This window comes from Cyprinodon tularosa, unplaced genomic scaffold (genome assembly GCF_016077235.1).
Source record: "Cyprinodon tularosa strain WSP-4 unplaced genomic scaffold, ASM1607723v1 ctg92, whole genome shotgun sequence".
Classification (NCBI taxonomy): domain Eukaryota; kingdom Metazoa; phylum Chordata; class Actinopteri; order Cyprinodontiformes; family Cyprinodontidae; genus Cyprinodon; species Cyprinodon tularosa.
The window spans coordinates 429,083-453,468 of NW_024039696.1; the positions used below are offsets into that span (position 1 = coordinate 429,083).

The 24,386-nt window shown below is 38.5% G+C and overlaps 1 protein-coding gene across 5 annotated transcripts in view; it reads left to right on the plus strand.

Annotated features, from left to right (window-relative positions):
• gramd4a (GRAM domain containing 4a) overlaps positions 1 to 23,997 on the plus strand; it is a 45,464-nt gene extending 21,467 nt beyond the window's left edge. The window contains exons 1-18 of one of the 5 annotated variants that reach the window (XM_038274543.1): positions 7,059 to 7,398; positions 11,901 to 12,021; positions 13,596 to 13,657; positions 15,460 to 15,598; positions 16,588 to 16,613; positions 16,771 to 16,862; positions 17,945 to 18,036; positions 18,161 to 18,209; positions 18,297 to 18,368; positions 18,448 to 18,491; positions 18,579 to 18,688; positions 19,441 to 19,595; positions 19,809 to 19,826; positions 20,864 to 21,008; positions 21,102 to 21,195; positions 21,304 to 21,394; positions 21,484 to 21,552; positions 23,321 to 23,997. In XM_038274543.1, the coding sequence (XP_038130471.1) occupies positions 7,302 to 7,398; positions 11,901 to 12,021; positions 13,596 to 13,657; positions 15,460 to 15,598; positions 16,588 to 16,613; positions 16,771 to 16,862; positions 17,945 to 18,036; positions 18,161 to 18,209; positions 18,297 to 18,368; positions 18,448 to 18,491; positions 18,579 to 18,688; positions 19,441 to 19,595; positions 19,809 to 19,826; positions 20,864 to 21,008; positions 21,102 to 21,195; positions 21,304 to 21,394; positions 21,484 to 21,552; positions 23,321 to 23,431 (1,587 nt within the window). In that variant the 5' untranslated portion in view covers positions 7,059 to 7,301 and the 3' untranslated portion in view covers positions 23,432 to 23,997. Of the gene's footprint in view, positions 1 to 7,058; positions 7,399 to 11,900; positions 12,022 to 13,595; positions 13,658 to 15,459; positions 15,599 to 16,587; positions 16,614 to 16,770; positions 16,863 to 17,944; positions 18,037 to 18,160; positions 18,210 to 18,296; positions 18,369 to 18,447; positions 18,492 to 18,578; positions 18,689 to 19,440; positions 19,596 to 19,808; positions 19,827 to 20,863; positions 21,009 to 21,101; positions 21,196 to 21,303; positions 21,395 to 21,483; positions 21,553 to 23,320 lie in introns of those variants that run through there. The other 4 variants (XM_038274539.1, XM_038274540.1, XM_038274541.1 and 1 more) reach the window with 4 other exon arrangements.
• The last annotated feature ends 389 nt before the right edge of the window (positions 23,998 to 24,386 follow it).

Genomic DNA, 24,386 nt, shown 5'->3' on the forward strand with positions numbered 1-24,386 from the left:
TTTAGTCTAAACTCTCTTTTCCATTAAATAAAAACCTTTTATCTTTATTCATCCAGAAGCTCTCTGTTACATCATTTCCTCTCCCCTCTTTTCAGGTCTCCTTTCATTTCCCTCTCATCATGAAAGAAACAGCATGAATGGAACCAAAACACATCTGTGATCTTTTCATTTTTTCCCACTCAGAAAATGATTTCTGCTGCTTAAAAGAAGGCAACAAACTAGCAGAGGTGGTGCTGCCTATCTAGACACCATCTTCATCCTTCTCTTTTTATTTCCGCTCTCTTACCACCTAATGCAGTTCTGCCCTTTCAGCCCTGTTGTTATCATGTTTACTTCTACGTCCGTCTGCTCTGTTTATGAAGTTCCGTGCAAACAATAAACAATGGAGTAGCACTCGGCGAGGTTTCCCAGTTAAGCTTGCTGCATAGGCGGTCGTACGTCAGCAGATCAATGCAGACTCATGTGCTTATATGGAGTTTGTCATTAAGTGAGCTAAAGAGATTAAGATGGTGAAACAAAACACTCCTTTTAGAGAATAATAATGTGTTGGGTAATGGCTTCCTGGTGCACACATATAGGAAAACAAGATGTTCTACTTAGGTTAGTTTGAGTTCCTTTTACTTTCAGAAATAAAGCTTAGATTTCATCTGCTGTTTGGACAGTCAGGAAAAAATGTAAAAGCATAAACATTGGGGGGCATAAATGATGACAAGATGAAAATGATAACATGACAACATAATCATAACAGCAATGATTAGAGTTTTGGAGAATTTGCTCCATCTAACGATGGCTAATCGTTGATTAGCATGAGCCGGCTGTGTGATGTAGGCAGACTGGAAGGTGCTGCAGTCTCTTGAAAAGCGTAGGTTGAAAAAGAAAATCTTCAAATGTTAGGCAATACCCAGATTAGTCATGTAAACAACAATTGTACATCTCTTATTAAACAGTTTTCTAACTGCAACATGATTTTGAAAAGTCATATAAGGTTCTCATAGTGTTGCTGGTCAGGTTTCTGCTTAATGCTGGGGTCGATAAAATATCCTATACCGACAATAATCGCAAATATCACCAGGAATCATAAATGTGTTTATGACCTATTTTATAATGTGGAATACTACAAAAGGCTTGATATATTTCAGAACATTAGTCAACAACAGGTATGAGAACTTTACATTGTTTTAAACTTTCTAATATATTGAGATTTTAGACTTAGGCTAATGCGTGGCAGCAGACGTCACAGACTTATCAAACGTTTAAATCTAGCAACTGCCATGTTTAGTACCTACTCTGGTCCCCTGCGCGTCATCAATGCCATCTGCATATTTTGCCGTCTGGTGTAAAAACATAACAAAGGTGACCCAAATATTTATTTATACCACTTACCAAAAGAGAATTAACCTTGTCAGAGATGGCCATCAGCGATCAGAAGAGCTGACTGATGGCGGACTGCAAGTAGCCGTCTGTGCAGTATACATTTGGTATCAGGTGAGCTAGCCTAGACTGTTGCAAACTAGATTTAATGTCTTGTACATTCTTTACTTCCTTTATTAATTAAACTGACTAAATGCCTTGTAAAAGAAATAAATTTGATATTAAGATCTGAAGATTGAGCATCGGACAGTATCGTTGTGTTTAGCTGAGAGTCTGCAGGGACCCCTTACAGATCGCATCCAGTCACTGATTTTTCTCTGTATATCGTTTAAGGTCACAGGGATTTAAATGAGGATGATCCATTGTGGTCAGAGGGGAAGCGTCACACAGCTAAGCTAAGCGTGCGGTACTCGGTATGGCAGTGGTTAGTTAGAATGCGTCATGAGGTCGTGGTTCTCTCATTGCTTATATCGGATTGATTTCCGATATCAATATTGTATTGGTTCATCCCTATTAATAGGTGGACATAAATCTAGTAAAACTTTAGTACAGGTTTGCTATCAAAGTGTACTCAAATTTAACATCTGGAATAGTATTTAGGGATGAGTATTTAACATATAGTTTATTGCAATAAGAATCTAGTCATAAGAATTTTTATCATCTTAAATGATAAACTAGAATCAGTGATGATTTAAACCCCTGAAACTGTGTGAATTATTTTATTTTTAATTCTTTTTTTGAAGAATATAATTAAACTCAGTTCCGGATTTTAAGTGAGTATGTTCTTCAAGAGTATTATTTGTGATCGTCTGACCTATGATTACTGTGGTAAACAGCCATAAAGTTACCTACGACTGGGAAGAAGTAATGATTTTTTTTTTTCTTTTGGTTGTTGTTTTTTTTATCTCCACTTTTATCTTTATCACAATATTATCCAATATTGTGATAAGATTTTAAATGCATGTCCCTCAGCCCTAGTACTATTACTAGCACTGCTACTTAAGAGGGTTAATTTGTTGATTTTTCTTGTTTAATCCAACAAAAGTTGAGCTGATTGTGTTGTTAGTTAGAGCTTCTCTGATACAGTTGCCATATTTATTTCTGCTAAAACGTATGATCCCTTAGTTTGAGTTGTTGGATTTAAACTATCATAATTATAAATATCATTATTTAGATGTAACGTTTAAATTTATGCAGCAGCTGGAGAAATCTGAGAACTTGATTATTCAGACTCTGAAAAATCCTCATTTGAGCAGCTATAGGTACACATCTGCTATTAGGAATCACCGGATGGAAAGACGAAATAAAGTAATGAACTAGGCTAATTGTCTTGTAATGACTTTATATCTTGTTTTTCCTTGAACCAATATGGACCTTCCTTGTGTCTGCAATAAGAATGAATTTAACTGAATTTAAATACAGAAAAACATTCAATTTTTCCCATAATATCACCTAGAATTATTTTTTTTTTATGTTTTTGGCATGTTTTCTTTCCCTTATAAAAAGCAAGCATAACATGGCTGTATGGTCTGATATCCTGTTTATGCTGTGTTTGATAAAATGAAGCCCATATTTTAATCAAACAAGAATTCATGCTATAAGTGCAACCCCTTTGTTAAAGACGTATAGTTGAAATGAAGTGATTCTCCTTCCACTGGTAAGCTGTCAGAAGGTGGTACCAGTGGAAATCACCTTATGTCATTATATTAACAGGCTTAATGTGCTAAAGCTGTTATTGCTTCCCTCTGTGCCCTCATATTAAGTATTTCTCCTTCCTTTTCTTGGATGTCTTTTCACCTCAGTTTTAATCATGGATAGAAATGCAGTCTCTGGCTTTTAAAACAATGATTTGTTTGATTTAAAACAGTGATTTGTTTTATATATATATATTAGACTTGCCCTTTCAGTTTTTGTTTTATTTCTAATTTGTTTGGTCAATCCTTTTGATGGGTCTATAAGGTTAGGAAGCGCTGTATGAGTTTCCTGTGTTTGGTCATGCTTTGAAGGTCAGTGCGAGAGGCTGCTTTAAACTCGGCACAGTGTCTCTCCGATCGATACGGTGTCCTAGCTGCTGCCCTACTTCACACTGGGCCGGGGAACACACTTGGACATGGTGCACACCACACAGGAGTTGCTCTGCAGAGGGCTAATGGAATCGGTGATGAATAAGCTCTGTAATGCAGTGCTTTTGCTGTTCTGCTATTTAGCACTCACTAAGCCACACCACAAGTATATATCATGTCTTTACATCACTAATCAGGCCTTCAATATCCAAAAAGTTTCAGCTAGGCTGGTGTTTTCTTAAATTCAACTGCAGAATGAGGCCTCTTAAGAATGTTTTATTAAGGCGTGTTTCTGTGATCTCATAAGTTATAGTTATTTATACTCAACTAAATCACAGAAAGGCAAAATATCACATCAGTTTGGATGTGTTTTAATAATACAGGAGCTCTGCTGCTACATTTGCAGCCTTGAGTTTTATCAGGGAGCTGTAAACATGACAGACTGTAGATTGGACAGCTACTGTGGAAACTGGGGAGTTTTCTAAATTAGAAATCTATAGAAATGTGGCTGAATAGATCAATACTGCCTCTTATAAATTATGTGTGTTTGAACTTTGGAGTAAAGGCCCTGGATCAGATGAGAAAATGCAATCTGCTTCAGCAGAGCATATTTTTCAGCTGTCAGCCGCAGTATTGAATAAATACTCAGGTGTTTATAAACCTTTGTTTATGTAAGAGATGTCTGCACATATTTATCTACAGTAAGGCATTCAAAAACGGAGGCTTTACTCGATACGTTATGAAATGTGTGATTTGATGCTTTTGTTTCTCCTTTGGCGCTGATGTGAGTCTTTGCGATGCCAGCTGTACATCCTGTCCTTCCAAAATAAATCGGTGGAGAAGTGTGACGTACCAGAAGTTTATAGAGACGCTGTCCTAAAACTGAAGGGGAAGATGGTGAAATCTGGGTCATTCAGCGATGGCTGTGTCTGAGTGGGAGGAAGCCAGTAGGCAGGAGTTTTAGATACGATTAAAGGACAAAAGATATTCTGTCTTTGTTTAGGCTGAGCTCCTGCTGGATTACTGTGTTGTGGAGATTATGGAAAATCAATTGAAAAAATACTTGACAAAGTATTAAAAGTGCACCGATTATGATTGTCTTTATAGAATAAGCAACAATTGTTTAATCAAATATCTGATTTTAAACACATGGTTAGTATTTATGTTTTTCTAACCAATAGAAGTGTAAATAACATTGCATATTATCTTGATACAACAACAAAGTATATATATTGTGATTTTGATGAGAATATAGCTCAAAAACCTAATGAGATCTTGTTGTTGGTCTGCTGCGGTTAGTTCAGAGATGCTGCCGACCAGCCTTTGGGGGTTTAAGACGAATTTTAAAGTAGGGATGTCCCGATCCAATATTAATATCAGATATTGGCCAAAAAACTAATATTCAATTTTATATTTATTTTCCTGCTGATGGAAACAATCAGCTTCTGTTAAAAGTTTTCGTAACACATTGGTTAAATTTACACGGGTCGGTTGTTTTCATACCTTTTTTTTGTTGACTTTTGTTCCCTGTTTTAGTAAAACTACTTGATCCAGCCTTCCCTAACATCTTACAGTATAAGTAGTAAAAGCTGGTATGAATTGTGCTAATATCGTATTGGGTCAATATCGGTTTTGGCCAATTCTCAAAGCTGCCATATCTGTATCGCATCAGAAATAAAAAAGTTGTATTGGGACATCCCGAATTTTAAAGGAGTCAATAAAATGGTAGTGTTTAATGAAATATTGTGATATTTGACAGTTCGGCTTCTTTTTTTTTAACATCCCTAGTGAACAATAACTGCTTCTTTGTTTTTCGCTGATCCGATCTTACACAGATCTAAACTTTTTCCTTTGTTAATTTTTGTATTTTATTTTTTATTTTTTTTAAGACTTATGATTTTGGTCAGATCTTGAAGAAAGCCAGAGAATGATATGATGTTGAAACATTTTATGCTGGCTCTCGTGATGAATCAATAATTGAAATTAATCACAGTTAATCTGATTAATTGTGTCAGCCCTAGCTGTATCCAAGCATAATTTATCGAAATTATTGTGGAAGTAAAGCATGTGATAGGAAATTGCACCACTACTCACACTGCCAAAGATACTAAAAGCTTGTTTAATGATCAGGGAGTATTGTCCAAAGGAAAAGGAGATACCTCAAAACAATGTAGAGTATGTGAGGGCTACTGTTAACGCAACTCAGGCGTCTTTTATAGCTCAGCATAAGCCCAGGGTGATCGACTCCATGCTTCATTGATGCAGTATTTCAGCAAATTAAGTGCCAAATAGGCTGGTTCTTCAATGGCCTGCCCATGTATCATGTTTTTGCCATAATTATCAAGAAATGTTGCCAAGCTCACCTTTCCTATTTTCATTTCCTATTCATTTTATAGATTCTTCGAACATTTGCTCCACTATTTAGTTTTGCTTCTGGTCTGAGTTGGACAAGACAGCCTAAGTTTATATGGTTCTGATTTTAGTAATTCCAAAAAAGTTAAAGAATTCACTGTCCAGGTTTGAAGACGTTTGGTTTCCCATCCAGGAAGCTTTTTCAATTCAAAATGTCAAAATTGGCGTCGAGTTCGAGGCTCTATAGAGTGGAATAAAACAAAGCCTTGTTTTGGCTTAGAAAACATGCAAATTGCCGCCCCTTATGCATCCATTAAATCAGAATCCAAATATTACAATAACTATAATATTTACTCTACAGCAGGATCTGAAACTAGCCACACTGATTCTTTAAGAAAAAAACTGACTAAAAGAGAAAACTTGTGCAGCTTGCTCTTGTTTTAAATTCATATTTTATTAGCTTATATATTGAGATAAATGTTTTAATAACTTATAGTATTCCATTTTTTGGGTTTTTTTTTTTTTTTTGTATTGTTTTATGGAACAGGTCTCTTAAAAAAAGAAACTGGTTTTATACAGTTTTTATTTCCATTCATTTAGAAACCTCATTCTGTTACCTGATGTGAAATCTTTCATTTTCATGCTTGAAGTCAGGCTTTGATCAGAGCAGGCTGTGTTAAAATATCTCTAACTCTTATTTACCTGGTGTTTTAGCCGTTTTGTTAGCGGCCCCTCCCTTCAATCCCCCTCCTCACTTTTTCATTGGTCCGTCTGTTGATCTGCAGATTGGCTCCAGGCCCTTAACCCAACCTTGTTCTGTCCAAGTCAACTAGTGATTTGGCAAACATTGTAGTGCATGTGAACAATGGCCAGTGTGAAGCAGCAGATTTTCTCTGTGTCTCCCTACACCCCACCACCAAAGCCCCCCCACCTCCATCCTTTAATGAAAGGAGCCATTGTCTCTGAACGGGTTTAGAAAAGCTGGGCTGTACTTTTCCTTTCAGGTCTTTAAAAGTTTGCACCTAAATTAAAGGCAGCATCTTGTACAGTATGTACTGTACAAAGGAAAAATGACAAACCACTAGTGTTAGGTAAAAATAATAGATTAAGGCGTATTTAAGGTTGTTTTTAAAATACATTAACGATTGTGTTTGGAAATCTGTTATTCCAAGCCCTCTTAGTGTGTCGGACACGGCAAAGCTCCACCCCTCTCTACCTCTGCTGCCCTCCTTCTGTTTCCACCAGCAAACTGCCGACCATCGCTCTGTGTCCCCCCTGTTGTGTTGTGACCGATAAATTAGCCTACAGGACCCTGCCATGAGCTGCTGCCTCGTTTATGGATGAAACGTACATCCAGCACATACTGTAGCTCCCAGTTCGGAGGGACTTTAAGGTGTTCTCGGAGCCAAACGACGTGAAACCCTGGCTCGGTTTCAGGACCAGCCCAAGGCAGCCACCCTGCCATCCCGTTCCTGTGGAAGTGTCCCAGGAAGTGGACGGCTACAGAGACGTAAGATGTGCAAGTTGGAGGACTGCACCTTTGACAGCTTTGAGCTGCTGTATAGCGGAGCTGTGGATAGGATCAGAAGAAATAAAAGTAACCTCAGCCTCAGTAAGTGTAGCAGCTTTAAACCTGGGATTTATTTGGCATTATGATCTTTTAACCTATAGTTTAATTATCAAACCTGAGATATGCAAGATCATTGTAGCTGATCATGGTTTAACAGACTCCCTGAAAGCTTTACTCTCCTATTCTTGGGTTACTTTGTTAGCATGTTGTCTAGTTAGGAACACAAACTGGATTTTGACCATTAAAGATTCAGTTTGGGTTTTTGTATGATTATGATTATTATATGATTTCACAAGTAGTGTTGCTTTTGGCTGTCGCTTGTTTCAGCTTGGAGTCCTAGCCAGATTTAATCGATGTAATTGCAGACATTAACTCTAGAAAAACTATCAGCATGTCAGATTTAAGCGACTTTTCATGTGGCTATCTTCTCCAAAGATCCATCTTTACATTCAGGTTGAAACTTTTAATTTCTATTACTTGTTTTAAAAGGTTCCCCCTTAAACCTGATGATTCTCTCTTCAAAGGGAGGTTTGTTATTTATTTCAGAAGAGCACGCTGGAGAAGGTCAGTGCTTCAAAGTGACATCTTGTTGCTTGACATTTAGCTAATCCCTTTTCTGTGCTGCACATAAATGGTTCAGTTACTGGCCTTCATTTTTTTTTTTTCAAAGATACCCTGTGATACTAGGATGAGGAATTTCTATAGAACTCAGTGCTCCTATTTTAGAAGCAGAACATGCAGGCATATTGACAGAATTATTAATGTGTTTTCTAATGTAGAAAGCCACACTGGAATAGGGACGGGAATGTACTCTAGCTCTTTCTGCCTGACACACATAGCATATGGTGTCATGTTGTCGTATGGCCTATTTCCATAGTGTTGTCCTGGATGGACTTGTGGGAAAGGAGTCGTCCATTTCTCACAGTTAAGAGAAATTTCTTTACAAACTAAAAGAAACCACCAAAGATCAGCAACACAAATGTAACCTTAACAGATTACATGAAAGTCTACACTTCCCATAATGCCTTTATAGCGCCAACAGGTTTATATTCAGCTGTGAAAGGGAAAGTAGTACCCTAAACCAAAGTTTTTTTTTTACTTGTGTACCACCTTGGCCTTTTTATGGTACCATGAGTACCGACTTGGTCAAACGTGTCGATGATTTTCCAAATTTGGAAAGCATAACTGATTATAAAATGAACATTTAATTCTCAGGCACATCATTCTTTTCAATATAATGAAAAAAATAATATGAATATGTTGCCTGGAATAAATATTGAACCAACTACAAAATAAGATTAAGTTATAAATGTAGAAACTAAAAAAGTTTTTAACAAAAACTGGAGTTGTTCTGAATAATTTCCCTATAATCACATCTAAAGTTGACAAATCAGGGGAAAAAAGCAACACTTAAAAAAAATGTATGATATTCAGATTCACTGTCATTTATAAATTGCTTTCATCAATCAGCTGTTTATTAGTGGGACACCTGACCTCATACCTGGCCTATATTTTAGCCATTTATCCGTGACTGCAGCTATTTTAGTATGTTCTTCTCTTGTGACCTTTTTATTTGCCCCTTTCCTTTCTCTCTCACTCACAGAGCAGTTTTGTAGATGCACGGCACTGATACCCACTCTACTGATTCATTTAACTGTTGATTAGGACATTTCTTTTTGGTTGAATAAAATCTTGATTTTTTTTTTTTTTTTTCGTGTGTGTGTTTGGGTCCTTACAGAGCAATACAACCAGAAATATTTTATTTTATCTCTATCTGGGAAATAAAATATTAAATATTTTCCATGTACCCCTCTGCAATGCAACGGTGGACCACTAGGGGTACTAGTGGAATCACTGCCCTAAAGGATTGGGTTTCCTCTTGATGTCTAGTTACAGTTTTTCATAGTTCAGGGAAAACCAGTGTGTATCCAAACATACCTTAAGATATTGGTATTAATGTAAAAAAAAATCCAAACCATCCTGTTCTTTTGTGGAAAAACTAATCTACTAACTTATTTGTCCAGCCTTTGTAGGAGGAGCCATCACTCTTTTGGTTTGTGCTTCAAGCTCTGCCATAAAGTCAATTTCTCTCCTTTGTTTTCTTGAAAGACTTCCAGCGGCATTATGGATCCTGCTCTAAACTATAGCAGGTGAAGACCGATGTCTGTGATCTCCTGGATCAGCACAGACACCTGCCACTGTTTTATGCTTTCTCTCGTTGAATTTTTTTGCGAAAACCAAGCCATTAAAAATGTCTTTCTAATAATTTCCAGGATGATGGATGTTTCTCCAAAGGTTTTTAATTTCATTTGACCTTAATGACGGGTTGTATTTGCTTCAGAAGATGTCTGATGGATGCCTTTTAGGGGATTTCTTGACTCCTCGGGTCTTGTGGCAGTCAGACCTCTCGGCTCAGGTTATTAGTTTTCCACATGGAGCCTAGCAGGGTATGATAGTTGTATTTCCCAGAAAAGAGGTTATCTTCTTTTGCTCAGGATTTTTTCTATTTTGAAGATAATTAACTGTAATCTGGAGCATTCGATTGTGAAAACATTTTCTATATTAGAACAATTGCACTATAAGAGAATCAAATGATTATTTTTCCAGCTCAGGTTTTGTTGTGAAAAACTGAGTTGTGAGACTTCTTATAGAGAAAGTAGCCATAGATTAAATATCTCATTAGATCATGTTACACAATAATTTCAGTATGAAACAAATGCCTGTATCACATACTAGTCCTCTCCAATATAGTATTTTATTACACACAATTCTTCCAAATATTATTCTCTGCTTTTTTTTAGAAAACCTAAATGGATTGAAAATAATTTATCTGTTAAAGATTTTTATTCTGTAAATCACTACTGTAGATGTAAATGATGAAATTGAAAGTTGTAAGCAGTCCCACAAACTATCTTCATAAAAGATTAATGAATGCTCCGCTAAAAATCAACACAAAGTTTGTATTGACTGAATTGGGACGGCTCTTGTTTTGTTTATCTTATTGGATCAGATCAGCATCACTGTGTCGATCACTCTGGATTTCTGTTCTTCTCTCCATTGATGCAAGTCTGACTCGGCCCTGGGAAAATAAAGCAGACCCTGTTATAAACAGGACTGCTTTAGACTTGGACGGATTTATTTTGTCATTTTGTATACACGAGTGTATACAATAAGAAATTTCGTTTAAAACTGCTTAGATATTGGTTTTGGGGTAAAATATATTCTGTATGTTAGCAGCAATTCCTTTAAGCCTAACCACAAACTTTTAAGAAAATTTATTAAACATGAAATGAGACTAAGTATCGATTTTGAATAATTTCACCCGCACAGTCAGAAATGAAGTAAAATAACTATATCCACCATTTTGTTGGAATATTGACCGTTTTACTTTTGTGTGTTAATATGTATGTTTAAAAGTCACATTTTTCCCATATTTCTGAGCTCTAAACTTCCCTTCAATACTGGTTTTAGAATGATGCTAATGCTTTAGCTACAGGAGGTTAAACAGTAAATGTTTTATTAGCCATAACAGGAGATGATGAAGGTCAAAAGTAGGGATGCAACAAACGATTATTTTACTAAATGATTAATCTGTTGACCTTTTTTTTTTTTAATAGTTGGATAGAAAAAGATCCTTAAGGAACATTTTTTTAAAAAGAATTAAACACAGCGAAACAAAAACTTTCCAGGTTAGGGAGTTTTGGATTACGCATATTGATGACCAACAACACTTTTTATCTTAAATGCAAAATATTTATATAGATTTGTATCAATTTTTGTATAATTACTGTTCTAAGCGGTTCAGTCCATCAGCTAAAGGCATCTTTTTATGGTCTCTATATTCCAGTTAACGATTTTTCGATGACTAAATTAGTTTAAGATTATTTCAATAACCGTTGAATCATGATTAATCCAATTGTTTAGGCACTGGACAAAAGTAATGTGAGAAAGAAGGAATAGCTGCCAGAGTTGGAAATTTAAACTTGTAATTGATGTGTGGTGAATGTGGTGCCCGGGCCTCTATAAAGCGTCTTTTTCTCCACTATTACCTTTTAAAAAAAAAAAATCTTATTAATGTGATGCAGATCAGCTTTTTTTATTTTAAGGGTACATTTTAAGTTGAAGTATTTCTCTGAATTTGGTGGATTAGTGCATGCAAACCCTGAAGCTTCTGCAAATACACACACCTCCTTTGGCCTCTTTCCTCCTCCAATATTCATGTGATCCTTTAGTCGGGGACAATGGTGTGAGAGGAAATGTTGCTGATGCTGCAGTCCGGCCTCAGAAAGTCCTGATATCTGAAACCAGCTGACTGAGAGGAAGAAGTTGCGTTTATAAGACAGGATGTAGTTGAACGTGACTCCAGTTTGAATGCTAACATTCTATTTTTCTCCTTTTTTAATGATGTGAAACTGAACAAGGAAGTGAAACTGTTGTATTTCTATAATACTGAAAGTCAGTTTTAACTTTTAACTGTGTCTTCAGCTCTAGTTTGTTGCATGTTAGAAACTAATACTCAGAATTTTCTTTTGTATTTTTTCCAGAGGAGGAGCTGAGAAAGTTGCGGGAAGAGACCAATGTGGATTCTCTACGGCAGGAGCTGGAGAGGGAGCGGAGTAAAAGGCTGGATCTGGAGCAGAAGATGAATGAGGTCCTGAGAACGAGGTAAGCTGCAGATGTGAGTAATGAGGAAAAGATGGAGAACAGGTTCAGGTCAGCAGAGTTCACCATAGGTCAAGTGTGCATGTTTGTTAGCGCTGGCATTGGCTGCGGTTTCCTGTTATAAATAGAAGCATCAGCAGCTTGGTGGGCGGGGAATTCCTCAAGGAGGTGAGTTCGTGCCTGAGCTTTGAAGGAGATGGAAAAACAGGGTCGCACGCCAAAACGTATTGCCAGCTCCGTGTGACCCTGCAGCTGTGCTGGTGTCAGCTGGAGTTATGCCTGCAGGACTCGGCCTGTCTGCGATCAGCTGATACCTCTATGGCCCGCCACTGAGAAATACTACACAAGTTTCATACATCACAAATAAACATTTGTTTACTAATCATAGAAAACATTAATGATTAATGGAGCAGCAATGAATGTGCCTTAAATGATCTCAAGACAGGCTTACTGAATGCACTAATGAATCATGATACAACATGATTACAAAATAAGGAAATCGGCGTTCAAATCAACCTTTTCTTTTCTGTAGGTAAACACCACCGAAGCAGCCGCTTTGGATGTTATCATCCCATTTAGCGGTTATCAGTCCCATAGAATGGCTTCAGATTGTGCCTCCTACCTCGGGCCTAATAAGGCTCAGTAGGTTGTTATCACCCAGAGAATTATTCTATTTATGTGTAATCTGAACATAATTTTAGTGGTTCTTCATCTATTGTTAAAGAAAAAAGTTGATCAACATGTCACTCATATCGAACAAATCTCATATCCTGTCAACTCTTGTTTTTAAAAATTAAAGCATTAAATCTGTGTGACTGGAACATGTTGAATTCACTGGAAGTAAAGCTTTAAAATGCAGTTGTTGTTTTTTTAAGAAGGTATGCTGTAAATAAAGTACATAAAAGTACAAAGGAGGTAAATAGAAAATGAAACTTAATAGTCGCCGAAGCGTCTATTATTAACGATAAGCTGCATATTATCAGCCATGAGAAACGTACTAGAATGTAGAGGAGGTGCAGCCTGGAGCCTTTCTATGGGACTAATAATGGCCATTTAATGATTGATCACATCTGAAGCGGTTAATTAAAGCATAAATCTGTGTACTTGGAGGAAATCTGACTTGAACATAATCCATGTGCATCTGGTGGAGCTTGCATTATAACCAGTCTGAATGAAGCTACTCACAGTGGGTGGAGTATCCTGGTATTTTTTCTGATACTCTTATTCATGTAATATTTTAATCTACCTCATATAAAGTCATTGCGACAGCTCAATCGATACAGGTGAAGATGTAAAGGCGAATGCATGGATTGATTTTTGCAGAGGCTATGCTCTTTTTATGGCAGTGATCATTTAGCGAAGCACCTGTTGTTGGGCTGCTGTCTTAACGTGGACAGATTGGGGCTAAAATTGCATCTTATCAATCTGCATGTACCCATTTCTCTCTCTGTGGTTTGGCATCGGTTGTTTATCGAGCGAAGCACTTCCTCAGATGTTTGTCCTGTGACTCTAAAGCTTGTGGTGAAAATGAGAAGTTGCAACTCAGCTGAGTTTCCTTCGTCTTTCTCTACCCTCAGACTGGAGGACTCTCCACCTCAGCCCCCAAGGAAACAGCAGTCGCCCTCCAACAATGGCACAGGTAAGCCCCAGAGGGAGATGGAGAGGTGGGCTCTGATGGAGATATTTTCTGTGGGAGCCTATAACTGAAACACAGTGGGCCGGAAGTGTTTGTGGCCTATTGTAGGATATGAGAATGTGCGTGCGACAGATGCATGTGGTGATTTCCTCTGTGCAGTTAAAGCAAAGGTGCAGCGCCGTGTCTGCACCACAAGCGGCACTCTGTGCTTGTTTCTTTGTTTGTTTCAGAGGATAGATGAACTCATTGGTGCAACTATACTGTATGTTGTGTGGATCTTTGGGAATAAGTGTTTTTGTCAGTTTGACCCCCAGTAAGAGTGGCTTCTGTGTATGTGTACCTGTCTGTAGCTCGTCTTTAGAAATGGGCAGACCCCAGAGTGCTGTCTGGAGACGAAGGTAGGAGCTAATTAAGGAAAATAGGTTGTGATTGTGGATCACTTCATGTAGGTCAGATGACTCTCTTATCTTCAGTAAGGAGGGTTAAAGAAGAATAAGGAATGATGGAAAGTAGAGTTTAAATTGTTCTGGCATATTCCAAAAAAGGAAAAAACAAACCACTGGACTTTAGTTCAAAGTTTGAAAATGTTTTGCTTCTCATCCAGGAAGCTTTTTTAATTCAAAATGTCAGAATAAGCGCTGAGTTCCAAGCTTTATAGAGTAGCCCAAAAACAAGGCTCTGTTTGAGCTTTGTTAAAGTGAAGCGCCTTCAAACTTTGTCCAATGGATTGTTTCTTAACTTTTTTGGAATGACTATGACCTGGATGACTGAGAATCTTTACCAGCATTCTGACTTCTTAGTAAAAATAACTTAATATCATTGTTTCAATAAGGTTCAATTCATGATACTGATAAGTTTTCAATAAAAACTGAACTGTTTAATCATAAAATATCTGGAGGAATGTTCTTATAAGAGAAGATATGAGGTTTTTGACCTATCAGCTCGCTGTTCTGGTTGTTTTTGTTCTAATCAACATGGCTCCTGCTTAAGGCCAAACAGTAGGAGCTTTTGTTCTCCTTGAAAATGTTTTCTGTCTTCTCCCCACTGAACTTGGCAGGGTTTGGCTAGGTATTCAAACTTTTACATCAAACTATAGAGATCTGAGTTTAACAAGTGCTTGTTTTCACTATGCCCAGTAGTTTCAAGTAAAGTAATTGGTCTTCTCTTAATCGGCAGGTTCTCTTAAAGTTCTAACTTTAAAGTATGTGATTGACCAGTTCCTGGCGGTATTTCACTGGGAACTGAAGGGAAGCTTTCACACTTTTGAAGATTTATCTATGGCCTTTAGTTAAACTTCATATTTGGTTTCCTTTGATCTACGGAAGAGAATTATGGCCATATTGGGGGACGGTCACTTAATAAAACAAAAGATTTTGGACTTTAATCTCAAAATAAAATGTCAAATTATTTTGGACTCTGTGGCCAAATTAAAGGACTAACAATTTTATAAAAAGGGAATATTACAAGTACTCAATTCTATGAGACCAAACTCAAAATGATCAGAACAAAGTCGGAAATCAATTGCTCTTTTTTTATTGGTGTTTTTTTCTTTTCTTTAAATGTCCTAATGCTGTTGCATCATGATTAGCTTTCTCATCCTTGCTGAAACAACCTTTCAGCTTAATGCTGCTGGAGATGTTTAATCGTTACAATATTTTTCAATAATCTAAACCTCCTTTAATTGTTTCCACTCTCATCCCTTGATAATGCCATTTGTTTACTAATGTTCTCCAGCAAATGCACAAAAACTACTAATTAAAATGAGCATATATGCAAGCAGCTGACTGGAATCATCTGTCGTTCAGCAGAGAAGCAGCAGAAGGAGGTGTGGAGTTCACGGCTGCAGAAGTGGCTGTACGAGCGCTTCGGGGTTTACATCGAAGACTTCCGCTTCCAGCCAGAGGAGAGCACTGTGGAGGCAGAGGAGCCGCTAAGTGCTAAAAGGTGCGTTAGGTTTTTGAGGGACTCATTTGCTATGTTCAATTTTGGTGGCTGGATCCGTCGAAAGCTTTAAAATGAGAAGGCCAGACGAGTTTGGGTATAGATTCAAGCAGATCCAGCCTTCCCCAGCTTTTACCACCTACCAACCAAGACATTTGACTCACAAATGTGGCGAAGCCTGGTTGCCAAACTCGGTTTGCTAATTTAATTTCTGCAGAGCTTCAGCAGCTGTACCATCGTCACAGAAATCAGATTATTGTCCCCACACTTGCAGAGATATTGGAATCTGTGCTTACGTCAGAAAAAGGGACAGATAAAACCTTTCAATAAACCAAGAATAAAAAAAAAAAGAATCCACAGCATATCTGACTAAATAACCATTTAAATTAACAATTTTTATTAATTATTCACATATTTGCAATATATTAACCTGCACTTACAATATTCACCAGTGTTGGCGCCATTTCCCATTTTTCCTCTGCGCACGGAACAGCCAGCTTGATTGGACTCGTAATGAATCATGGGATAATTAGGCCACAGAGGATATAGCGGTCCTTTACTTCCAACTGGGTGAAAAGAAGCCTGCATTTGTCGGTCACACACGAAGGAGTTTTCCAATCCTAACAGACCAAGGCGCTGCACTATGATGTAATCGGCTGACGAATCTGGCCTTCAGAGGACGCAGCCCCTGCATTCAAACTCAGCAGCTGAGCACGAAGACAGACATGGCACACCTCAGGGTCATTAAGCTGCTGCTGTTACGGATTTAGTGGTTGTTGAAGTGAAAGTTAATTCAAAACGCTTATTCATGTTGTCCTTGTAGCTTTGGATCCTGTAGATTTTAGAAGCTTCGCTTTTCTGTTTCCTCTATAAAGGACTGAGTCATAGCAGGCTGATGAAGGTTACCCTGTGGCCTTCTCTTTCCTAACAAAGAAGCTGAATTTTGTCTTCTGTGCTATTCCTAACCTTCACTCTTCCTTTTCTCATTTCAGGTTGACAGAAAACATGAGGCGACTCAGTAAGTTCTTTAAAACTCATGCAAACTGTAAACAAGGATAATGATGTAACATTTTTAACAACATCCTGTCTTTTAATTAATGTTTTTTTAGTCCCAAACCTTAACTGTACGCCTTTTTATAAAGTTATGCTAACACATCATCTTAACCTTGTTTTAGAGCGAGGAGCCAGACCTGTCACTAACTTCTTAAGGAACCTCTCCGCCTTATCCAACTGGCACTCGGTCTACACCTCAGCCATTGCCTTCATTGTGAGTCAATACTTTACATAAGAGCCTCCATATATAAGTCAGCCCTAAGAAAGTTTTATGCAAAATTTGCTGTCAATTTTAGATTTAAAATGAGGATTAAAAACATTTCTGCAGGTGAAGCTTTAGAGTTTGTAGATGAGGAAACAAAACGAATGAGTTTTATGGGTTTTATTGACTCTCGCAGAGATCACTGAGGTGGAATTAGATCTTCATTAATGTCTAAAGTTGTGCCAACTCTTCTGCCAGTTGAACTGTAGCCAAAATTACTCTGAATCTTTAAAGTTTGGTCATTTAACAACATAATGATAGTAGAGTTTGTCATGATTATCATCGATTGTCAACGAAAGGATGAATTTTTCTTTTATTAATGGTAAAAATAAGTGTTTTTTTTATTATTTGATAAAGAGGATCCAATTGTCCTTATTTTCTCAGACTCTTAACTCTAGGTTTTTATTCAGAATCAGAAATACTTAAATAATCCCAGAGCTAAATTACTTTTGTTACACGCTCCAGTGCAAAAATAGTGCATAAATGTCAATTATTGTTAAATATATAGATATTTTTAGTTTTTATTTTAACCATTTCCTTAATTTGTCTTTATGGTTTGTGTATAATCCCTGAGCATGATGCTGCCGCTACCATATTTCATTATTACCATGGTGTGTTAGGGGATATTTTCTGTTTCATGTGGCCTATGAAGTAGAAAATTTGTATTTATTCATCAAGCTACTTTCACAGATCTCAAACATTAAAGAGGAAGAAGTTTAATAATTCTAAAACCAGATAATTTTTTCCCCCACCTATTTGCTAAATTTGACAACTACAACCAGTTACCACGTCTTTTTATTAGTTTTATACGTTTTTGTTTGGATTTTACTCAGGGGTGTCAAAATAAAGGGAGCTGAAGGCAAATGAATGAAACCTTTACTGGTGGTTTGTGAAATAATTATTTTATTTCTGGCTGGGCACAGAATAAAAGTTTAATTACGTCTTTTTTTATTATAATTATTATTATTGTTTAAAGATCTGGGCTTTTTAGTTGCTGAACACCTCCTGATAATGAGATGTTCTCTTCTCTTCAGATTTACATGAATGCTGCTTGGCACGGCTGGGTGATCCCCATGTTCCTCTTCTTGGCCATCTTACGCTTATCTTTAAATTACCTCATTGCCAGGTAAAAGAAAAACTAATTTGTTTGTTTTCTGCATAAAAGCAGTTTAAATGTTAATAACAGAGAAGTCGGGTAATGAATAGATCTTTAAATAAAATGATGTAATTATAATTTCTTTGTGTGCCAGAGGGTGGAGGATCCAGTGGAGCATTGTGCCTGAAGTTCAGGAACCCATGGTAGGAAATCCTCCAGCTAGATCACAGCAAATGCAGCTTCTTTCATGGATCAAAGTCTGTTTTAATTTACTGCTCATTGTTTTGCAGGAGCCCCCAAAGGAAGACTTGACTGTGTCTGAAAAGTTTCAGCTTGTACTCGACGTTGCACAAAAAGCTCAGGTACAGGATTCATCTGCACGGCCGAATCCAAAATAGAAAAGAGTGATGGTTTATGGGGTTTTCTTTGTTCCGTCTACAGAACATTTTTGGTAAGATGGCCGACGTTCTGGAGAAGATAAAGAAGTAGGTTCCACTTCACCTGAGATCCTGTCCTGCTCTTCCTGCATCAGAACCCGACTCATTTCCTGTCTGCCTCTTTGTGCGTTGCAGTCTGTTTATGTGGGTGCAGCCTGACAGCACCCGGAAGCTTTACATCTGCCTGTGGGTCGCTTTCGTCGTGTCCTGCGTCCTGCCATACAAGCTGATGGGTTTCATGATGGGTGAGACTCACAAACATTGCACACAGTTTTTAAATATCAGTGAAACCACTGAATAAATGCAGCTGTTATACACAATGAGAGCACTTCCTGATCAATATAGTTAAATCATCCGATGTAAACGTTTATAAAACACCTGCTTAGTGTTTTTTATTAATCTGAAGAGCATCTTTTTAACAAGCTAATGTCTAAATTAATCAGGCTACCTGCTCAGTAGGTGGACTTTGAAAGAGTGTTCTTTGAATTAAAAAAGACTAAATTATTCTTTCAAGTTTAAAATAAGTCTAAAATGTTTTCTTTTAAAGTGATAAGTTCAGAAGCCAGCTAACTGGCAGTGTGCAGCTGCAATCTGTGGATGGAAAGTGCTCCAGCATTTTCTCTGCATGATCCTTAGAATGGCTAGAAAAGTATAGAATTATATTAGTTTTTTTATTTTTTTTTTTAATCCATGTGTGGATATTTATGGGAAATTAGAACCATCTGTCCAGGTTCCTTATTTAAAGCTCAAAACTGATAATAAGAAAAGGCTTAAGACTTCTTTTAATGAGGAAAAATCTGAAAAGTTGATATGAAAACTGTGCCTCCCACCATCTTCATAGCTTCTACAGAGCTATAGAGGGGAGTATCAAGCTGTGACATCAAAGTCACAATCATCAGATTGTTCCAAATCTGATTGATTAGTTGGCGGTGCCTCTGATTTCATCACAGCCCTTTTTTTCCCGACCTCCTCACTAGTTTCTCTCTCCTCTCCACAGGAGTGTACGCCGGTATAAAGTTCTTCATCATAGACTTCTTGTTTAAGAGCTGTCCAAAGCTTCGGGACAAGTATGACACACCTTACATAGTATGGAACAGCCTCCCCACGGACCCCCAGCTCAAAGAGAGGACCAACGCCACCGTGTCACGGAGGGTGAGTGGGCCGGCTCTCCTAAACAGATCAAACTAAAGGTTTACAGGTCGTATGACAGTGTAGCCCAGTCCTCCGTCGCACCGAGAGGAGCAGAGAAGAAAGAAGCGAGTTGCTCTCACTCTGTTCGCTCTCTGTTCTGTCTGTGGTTACCTAATGGTGTGTGAGGATGCGTGGCTTCAGTCTCAGGTCTGTTCTGTTGTTTCTCTCTCTCAGCTCTCCTGCATTGAGAAGGTAGGGGCTCTGGTGTGTCCCCAACCCTTTGGTTTCCTCCCCACCCCGCCCCCCTCTGTGCGTGTGGGTGTGCCCACGAGCTCACCTCGAAGCGTGTGTGTGATGCGTGACACTTTCAGGCAGTGACTGAATGAAAAGGATCAAAAATATCAGAAAATATCCAAATATTTTTATCTTTAAATTAAATACCAACCTGGTTTTCTATGTATCAGCAACACTTCTGGCATTTCTGATCCTACATGCTCTCAGATTTAGTCTTTATTAAGTAGCCAAGAAGCACATAGACCTGTTTCATTTGACATTATAAGGTTTCCTTGTTTAGCTTAACAAGCACTAATAAACCCTGAGTTATAAAAGCTGGTAGTTTTATGTAGAAAAACTCTAAGCATAAAGCCATCATGAGATGTTTTAGTGTAAAGGTTGGCATTTTTACACACGGCAAACATACACCTGAAACTTTTTCACAGCATCATCGTGGAGTGATGGATTTTATCATCGGGGGGCAGGGTGGGTTTATTGGAAGATGAATCCAAGAGGAAAAACCAGTTGGAGGAAATAATGCTTTCCAGTAAAAGCCGGTACAAACGTAGGGAACCCATGGATGGCTTTCCTTGACTTTCCACGATGCTCCATCACTGGGGTTTAATCCTCTGGGGTTTGGGATGTGAAAAAGTTTGAGGCGTGTGAATGCTGCGAGAAGGCGCTGTGAACTAACCAGAGTCATTTGGGTTTGTGCTCATCCAGAGGCTAAGTGAATGACGGCCTCCCTCTCAGCTTTGCACGTTTACACCCGAGCCTGACGTAATGAAGTGCACATGCAGAGACGCACATTGTTCAGTACTAACAGCTCAAGATGATGTTTGGAGAGTATCAGTGATGTGACCTGTTTCTCCCTCTTTTATCCCCTTTTTTTTCCATCTTCGTTTTCCCCTTCATTGCCTTTTCTGTTGACTTATCACTTCTATGCCATCCTCCTGGGGTTTTTTTTTCTTTCTTTTTCTTCCTCCTGTTTCTTCTCCTCTCATATGGCCCCCAAGGTTCAACCGGTGGTGTCTCGGAGCAGCCTAGCCACGGTACCCAGCGGTATGAGCAGGGAAGACGAGGCAGGTCGCTCTCACAGCACCAAAAAGGGGCCCTTCCATGAGATTTTCAACCTGCCAGAATCAGAGCGCCCTCTGGCGGGTGAGGAGACGTATTACAGCCAGTTAAAAATTCACCACAGAAGTTTTTTAAAGACTGCATTGAAATCATGTGAGCTTTTTTGTGTTTTCATAGTGTGTGAGAACGGCTGGAGGTGTTGTCTGATAAACAGAGACAGGAAGATGCCCACAGACTACATCAGGAACGGAGTACTCTACGTGACAGAGAAGTACGTTTGGTTGCTCTCGCTCATCCAGAGGACATGATTAGAAACTGTTTAAGAGGTTATTAAGCTAAGTTTGTGTCAGCTGACCAACTTTCTTCTACTTTCTTTCAGTTATCTTTGCTTTGAGAGCTCCAGCTCCAAATCCAGCTCCTCCAAGAAAAATAAAGTGATCAAGCTGGAGGACATCACAGACGTCCAGAAGGTATCCCACTGTTCTACTGTACTGGAATCCATGCATACAGGCATAGATAAACTGCTATAAAGGACTAATTATTTAATTTTCTTCTTTAGTACAAAGTTCTGTCGGTTCTGCCAGGAAGCGGTATGGGCATCTCTATAGCCACTCCGTCTACTCAGAAGGTAAGTGTTCTGCTGCTCTCACCAGGCGGCCTCCAGCTATAAACTAGAACCCTTAAGGAAAAGTTGCTTTTTGTCTCAAACTCAAATAAACGGACTGGTGCTGGTGACATCTCATTGGATTTTAAAGATATGGCAATGTTTCAAACTTAAAAATATATAAGGTTTGTAGAATTATGCCGCCTCGACCGAAAGAGGAAGTCTTCAAAAGCTGTATCTAGATCTGGAAAATCCTGGACTTATCAGCAAAAACATCCCCAGATGTTGTTGTCGCCCCTCCCCTCCCTGAGTACAATTTTTTTCATGTTTCTAAAAACTTTTTTCCAAAATTTTCTAAACCACAAGGTACTAATCAATACAAAAAGTATAAAAAAGTACAAAAATTTGGTCAGAAATATCTGAGATGTTTACGGTTTACTAACGGCACTGTGGCTATGAGTCTGAATACAAAAGTTGGTCCAAACAGAGCAAAATCACATTGTAGAAATTTGTTCGCAACATCATTTCAGATCCAGAGCATCAAGCTCCAGAAATCAGCACTTAGAGCAACGGGGAATGTGGCAAACAGCATCTCCAGTTAAAAGATAGAAAACTGAGGAGGACATGGGCTGCAGATGTAAACATTTCCTGGTCACAAAAGAAGGAACAGACTGAAGCTACAGGAAAAAATTTTAAAAGACAACAAACTGCTTCACTTTATCTTTCAATGACTTACCGAACGGCTTTAAGAACACAGGTTCACTCAGAATCCGTTAACACAGAGCAGAGACAGTAGTGAACACCATTACTGTATGACACAGAATCCTAACAACAACAATGCTCGGAATAGAAAAATAAAACAACCATATTAAAAATATAAAGTAAAATTACTGAGTACTATATGCATTAGAGCAGACTTGTCTGTTCTTGAGATTGACAGCTGTCCCAGCATGCACTGCGGCAGCAGCAGCTTCCAGGGGAGCGCTCAGAGTATTAAGTTAAAAGTTCTCTTTTCTGTTGCCGTTGTAGGCAACAGCAAAGAGGATCATTTAAGGTGAAAATGTTATCCTTTTTAGCATCACTATACGGCCTATTTACTGATTTAGAGCTCAATTTAAAAAAAAGTTGCGATGTTGAGAGACTATTAACAACAGGAGGTGAAATGCAGCTCCAGACGAGCTGAGCGTGTGGTGAAGTCACGAGTACGCTTCTGTTTATTTATGATTTATGCTGCATTCCCTCAGAGTCCAAACTTTCCTGTGTTCTTATCAAGAACATACTTGGTGAGAACTGGAGTCCGTACTCACGTTTTTGTGAATTGAGAAACGGCCAAGGTTTCTAAAGTAGGGTGAGTCCTAAACCCAGAAGGAATCTACTTCTGTTTTCCAACACACCCATCACTGCAGATCCAGAAACACGATCTCCAGTTTGCTCACAGCTGCAAAAATGAAGAGGCTTTTTTAGGTATGGCGGTGCCTCAGTTATAATTTGGAACATCTGGACAAGAAACCTGCAGAGTGGAGAGAGCAGAGCAATGCTCAGAAGCTGCTGGTAGCTTCTCATAATCGCCTGTTTGGTCATGGTTGAATCAGCTGATTCTTCTAAGAATCCAAATAGACTGGATATGCTGATGAATTGGAGAAAGGTCTGATATGCTGATGAATTGGAGAAAGGTCTCCTAATAAAGGTTATGATTAAAAAAGTTAGTTTTTTTTGTTCTTTAGCCAATAAACCTAATTATCATTGGTGCTTAGCTAACCTGCCTCTTACCAGGTGTTTGCGTCTGTTTCAGCCGCTGGTGTTTGGTGCAATGATCCACAGAGACGAGGCGTTCGAGACCATCTTCACTCAGTACATGAAGATTGTCACCACCTCCAAACCACCGACCAGCGCAGAGATTTAGGCCGTATGCTCTTCACTTCCACTCCTCCTTTTTTTGGGAGGGCAGCAGAAAACTGAAGCGGAGCGGCTTCTGATTCCCTCAAACTCCTCCTGCTCTCTGGACAGATGTCGGCTCCTCTTTGAAGGCTCCCAGTCCTGCTCCAGCAGAAGGACGCCGTTCATCCTGCAGGGGAAGCTAACAGAGTGAGGAGTCGGATGGGCGTAGCTCCTACGAGCTGCTGAGGAGCTGGATCTCCTCTTCCACCTGATTTTTTTGTTTGTTTTTTTTGTCCTGGCTTTCTGGTGTTGCATGTGTGAGTGTGTGGTGTCAGCTACAATAGGAAGCTTTCTCTAACCTGCTTCGAACTACCAGATTGGAACCGGTGCCTGTTGGCTGAAATCCAACGAAACCACAGTTGTGAACGTGTTCAGCAGCCGTTTGTTTTCCTTAGTGTTGAACATGTCCGCCTCCAACCAACAGAGCCTTTCTGTTAGTTTACATCACCGTTCTTTGTTTTTTTTCTAAACACATTTCAGCAGCGACAGAGCCGCCAATGAAACCGGCTCACAAACTGAAAAAAAAAAAAACCTGCTTCTGTTTAAGTGTGCCGACTTGGAAAGTGACGTAAATGTTTAAATTCTTTTATTCTTTTGCCTTTTTATTCTTTGAAAGTCTCTGTAAGAAACAGCCTTCTCTGGATGCGTAGCTGGTAGACAAGCACAGCGCTGACTGCCATTTCTTAGATTTCTGGCACAGTTAGAGAACAGTGTTTATGTCAGAGCTCTAGCTGTACGTGTCTGAAGAAATCTATTTTAATGTTTAGCTGGTTTATTTCATGCACTTTACCAGAACTCCTAACTGGACTTGCTGGGAGGAATGTTTGACTATTAAATCCTTCCATAATTAGCTGGTCAACAAAATCAGGCACTTAGTCCCATAAAAAAAAATGTGCAATTAAATAAATAAATAAAATCCT